Raw genomic sequence first — 5120 nt, forward strand, 5'->3', positions numbered from 1 at the left:
TAGGTGGTCACTCGGGAGTCAAAGCCACATATCACAGACTAAAAAGAAATTTTTATTGGCCTCACATGAGGAAAACAATAGAAGAATTTGTGAGCCAATGCCCAGTATGTCAAGTAACTAAAATAGAACATATTCATCCACCTGGTTTGTTAGACCCAATCGAAGTGGCTCCTATGGCTTGGGCTCAAATCTCAATGGACTTCATTGAAGCTCTTCCAAAAGCACAAGGAAAGGAAGTTATACTTGTGGTAGTGGACAGACTAACCAAGTATGCTCACTTTATTCCTCTCTCTCATCCATACAATGTGCAGTCAGTGTTCCAAGCATTAATGGATAATGTCATCAAACTACATGGCATTCCACTGGTGATTATCTCTGACAGAGATAGAATATTCACAAGCAAGTTATACAAGGAACTATTTGATACTATGGGAGTGGAGTTAAGATTCAGCACAATAGACCATCCTCAAACGGATGGACAAACAGAACGAGTAAATCAATGTCTCGAAGCTTATTTGCGAGGGATGGTTTTCCAAGAACCCAAGCAGTGGATTAAGTGGTTGCCATTGGCGGAGCTCTGGTACAACACTTCTTACCATACATCCTTGAAATGCACTCCTTTTGAAGCTTTATATGGATATAAACCTCCACAAATCTGTGAGTTCTCTATTCCAAATACCTTATCTGCTGAGGCTCAGGTTACACTCGAAAGCAGAGAACACATGATACAAAAACTTAAGGAAAACCTCTTGCAAGCTCAAAACAGGATCAAGTACTATGCTGACATGAAAAGATCAGAAAGACACTTTGACATTGGTGACATGGTATATTTGAAGGTCCAACCATACAGACAGAATGCATTTGGATTGAGAGGATCTCTCAAACTCAGATCAAAATTCTATGGACCTTTCAAAGTACTGCAAAAAGTGGGAAATGTATCATACAAACTTCATCTCCCAGAAGGGGCTGATATACATCCGGTGTTCCATGTCAGTCAATTGAAGAAGCACATTGGGCATCGTGCGGTTCCTTTGCCCCATGTTCCTTTGGTCACTCCGGAAGGATATGTCAAGACATACCCAGTAGCTGTCCTCGACAGGCGCATCATACAACGGAACAAACAACCTATCGGCCAATGCTTAGTGCAATGGGAAAGTTTAGCCCTAGACGATGCGACATGGGAAGATGCAACCTTCCTCAACAACCATTTTCCAGGTCATCGGCTTTTTCACCTTGAGGACAAGGCGATTCTCAAGAGGGCGGCATTGTCAGGACCACGACCTCGCCTGACGGGAGCCACCAACCTGAAGAGGGAACCAGCCACTCTGAAGAAACGACAGCCAAATCAAATTCAGAAGAAGGACGGCCCAGATCGCTTGGAAACGCCTCAAGTCAACACGGACGGCCAAGATCAACGGGAACGCCAGTTACCACTGTTCCTCGTCAAGCTGCTGTCATTCCTGGGTTTTAACCCACTGTAACTCTCTGGAGAAGGACTTGTAATATAAACCCGACTCGCCTGTGAGGAGGGGTAGAAAAGAATCATTTAGCTTATCTCTAGCCTAGCTTAGGGTTCGTCCTTATCGTGTATCCAGACTCGTCCCCAATTCGGGGTATCTGCTAGTAAAAAACTCCCCTGATTCGAGACGATAGCGTACAAATTCTTGATCTTGGTTCCACCAATCCTCTCCGGGGTCTCACAGAGAGGGCTTCCCGTCGGCCGCTCGCTCGTAGCCTGTACCCGTCAAGCGCGCTTGGAGAGGGAAGTTGGCGAGGGTTTCGTCGGCGGGCATGCGGCGGCAGGGCAGAGGACTTCGGATCTGCCAGCACCCAGTAACGGAGGAGTCCTCCTGCTCTCCCTCTTCCCTGCGGCTGCCGGCGACGGCGCTTCCGACTGTTACGATTTGAGGTGATTCCAGTCTCTTTATCTCCTTAGAGAAAGCTAGTACATGATTCCCTGATTTGGTGATGCCACATTCGACCGCTTCGTTTGCTAATTTCTCTGTGCTCACGCAGTGCCCGCCACCTGTTCGACGGAATACTCGAGATGGCTGCGGCGAGTGACAGAGATTCTTTTGGAGACCTCCCCGACGAGCTCTTATGGCGTGTGTTGTCCTTCCAGCCGGCGGATGATGCCCTGATGTAGCCGTCGGGGGCGAGCCGGGGACAGGGACGACACGGCGGCTGCAACATCAATGACGAAGAGACGTCCGAGGATTGACGGGACGGGAGAGAGGGTCCTCGGCATCTAAAAAGAAAGGGGGAAGGGATTAGAGGATGGTCGATGGGGCGACGAAAGAGACAGGTTGGGCAAGGGGGCGGTGCAACGTCGGAACCGGCCACGGGTGGCGGCAGGCGTGTCATCCGAAAATCATTTGATGCTGCAAAAAAATTCAGTTGCTGGAGCAACAGACGCCCCTTTTGTTTTGAAAAAACAACGGCTATCCGTTTGGTATATCTAAACCGGCCGGTTCAGCGTGGGCCGCCCATGCCAGCTGCTAGGTGGGGGACGCCCTGTGGGGCCTCCTCTTCTTCCTGTGTTCGTCTCTCCCCTCCCTGCAGCAGCCGCCCGCCCGCCCCGCGCGAGGAAGGTAAAGTCTTGCCGTCCAGTCCCTGTTGCCGTCGACGGCGCGACGGAGGCGACGGGTCAAGGCGCCCCGTCGACCCCCATCCCCCGTGCCTGCGACTGCGCCCCCTTCCTCCTCTGCTCCGGCCTCCGGCGTTCCCCTTCCCCCCTCGGCGCCAAGGAAGAGAGGGTTCACAGTCGTCGGCCGCTCGCTCCTCGCCTCTACCCATCGCGCGTGGAGCCGGTGAGGGGCTCGTGGGCGGGCGCGACGTTGGAAGAGGACTTGGATCTGCCTCCATCCAGCAACGGAGGACGGGAGACATCCTCTTGCTCTCCCAGTTCGGCTGATCCCCACTGTTGCCGGCGACCGGCTTCTTCAGCTGTCCGTGAGTTGAGGTGAGCTGAGATGATACTCCAATATTGATCTAGATGATTTCCCACGATTCGGTGATGCCACATTCGACCGCTTCGTTTGCTAATTTCTCTGTGCTCACGCAGTGCCCGCCACCTGTTCGACGGAATACTCGAGATGGCTGCGGCGAGTGACAGAGATTCTTTTGGAGACCTCCCCGACGAGCTCTTATGGCGTGTGCTGTCCTTCCTGCCGGCGGATGATGCCCTGCAGACCTGCGTGCTGGACACCCGCTGGCGCGACCTCTGGAGGCACGCAACCAGCCTGCTATTTGTCTTTGACGGGCCAACTTTCCCGCGATATAGCCGTTTCGAACAGTTGGTGAAGCCGGTCATCCATCTCCGCGGAAACTCACTTCTCGTCAGGTGTGAGATCGATACGTATCCCGACGATGAGCCGGAGGACACGTTCACAAACACCAGGCTGCTGATTGACTACGCTCTGGCATGCAAAGCTGAGGAGCTCGTGGTAAGAGCTGCTGATGTTAAGTATGACCAACCAGTGTTCGATGTGCCTCTCAGCCTCATCTCCCAACACCTCAAGACCATACACCTTGAACGGGTGAACCTTGACTGCTCTGACCTGAAGTTCTCAGGCTGCCCAGTCTTACAGGATCTAACAATTCAATTCTGCAATATTCATGCACGCAAGATGTCATCCAAATCACTAAAGCGCCTATTCATCATCGACTGTTGTTCTTTACCTGACATCGTGCGCCTTCGGATTTGTGCCCCGAGTCTCATCTCACTGCAGCTAGAGGTTTTTGAAGGCTTGACACCTTTTCTTGAAAACATGCCATTGCTAGAAACTGCCCATGTTAACCTTGATGGTGGATGCCATGATCATTGTCGCAGTAATCGGGGGGTTTGTGATAATTTTGTCTGTGGTTGTCATACATATCCTGTCAAGGAGGGGGTGCTTCTCAACGGTTTGTCCAATGCTGCCAAGTTGGACTTGATAGCTCTACCTAAAATGGTACACTTGCCCTTACTGCCCGTTTCTACTCTTGTTATTTGTCACCCAAAGGTTCTCTTGTAGTATATCTATCCATTGTTAGAACTGCAGATAAACAAGTTGTTTACTTTCATGGTCGCATTTGGTACTTTATCTTCATGTAATGCATCTCAAATCGATGGCTAGTAACATAATGTCTTGATTGGATAAAATAAGATATTTCAGGGTCTTATAACATAAATTATTTCATCTTCTAGAGTCTGAAGTTATTTTTTATTCTTTACAATTTGTCCAGTTTCTCTACAGATGGGATTTGAAATGGTGCCCTGTCTTTGGCAAATTAAAGACTCTGTTAATCAATAAATGTTTTACGGCTATTGACTTAGTTTGCATTCTTCAACACTCTCCAGTTCTTGAGATGCTCACTCTTCGGTTCGATAATACTGAGGTATATGCTGTATAGATAACAATGGTGCTGTTTTATTTGAGGTGTTGTCATGGATGCTGAATTTGTCTTACTAAGTGCTCTTATCTGATAGAACATTGTAGGAGCAACAGGAGCCCAGGAAACAATAGAACAACCACTTACGTGTGCATGCCTTAAGTTTGTTCACATTGAATGTGAAAAGGTTGATGAGGGGGTTCGTGAAATTTTGAATATGTTGGGTAGATTCGGCATACTTCCAAATTAGCATCAAGCAGGATCCACGTCCGGACTCAGATTATAAGTTACCCTTCCTACCTATTCTAACATGTCTGATATAATAATAAGGATGTATGACACCACCTCCAAATCCATCCAGATTTCGTATCCATTATCCTTTTGTATTAATTGGATTTGAATGCTGATGGAGTTTAGAATGGCTATTATATTTCAACACAATCTATTTCTCTAAAGAATCTGCAATGGTGGCCATGTGTTGGCCATTAGCCTGTGACCGTGAAGTTCTGTTTTTGCTTCCCATCTTTGGTCTCTGCCGGAAATCTGTCTTTTATGGTTTTTTGGTGCAACTTAGCAAGATATTTTCCGCTTTCTCAGGAACCTGCCGGGAATCTAAACGATGGTTAAAACGTTGCTATGTTTCTGTAATCTGCCGGGAATCTAAATGATGGTTACATACATATTTTGTAGATCATCAATATATTACCGAAATTGTAAATGCATCTCTTATGCCCCTGTGCGTCATC

The 5120-nt window shown here is 48.4% G+C and overlaps 1 protein-coding gene across 1 annotated transcript; it reads left to right on the forward strand.

Annotated features, from left to right (window-relative positions):
* Positions 1-2504: 2504 nt before the first annotated feature.
* LOC123145992 (putative FBD-associated F-box protein At5g38570) lies at positions 2505-4819 on the forward strand. Its single transcript, XM_044565548.1, has 4 exons — positions 2505-2962; positions 3065-3953; positions 4228-4380; positions 4472-4819. Exons 2-4 carry the CDS (start codon positions 3096-3098, stop codon positions 4622-4624), a joined length of 1164 nt encoding a protein of 387 aa, XP_044421483.1. The 5' UTR covers positions 2505-2962; positions 3065-3095; the 3' UTR covers positions 4625-4819.
* Positions 4820-5120: the final 301 nt, after the last annotated feature.

Source organism: Triticum aestivum, chromosome 6D (genome assembly GCF_018294505.1).
Source record: "Triticum aestivum cultivar Chinese Spring chromosome 6D, IWGSC CS RefSeq v2.1, whole genome shotgun sequence".
Lineage (NCBI taxonomy): Eukaryota > Viridiplantae > Streptophyta > Magnoliopsida > Poales > Poaceae > Triticum > Triticum aestivum.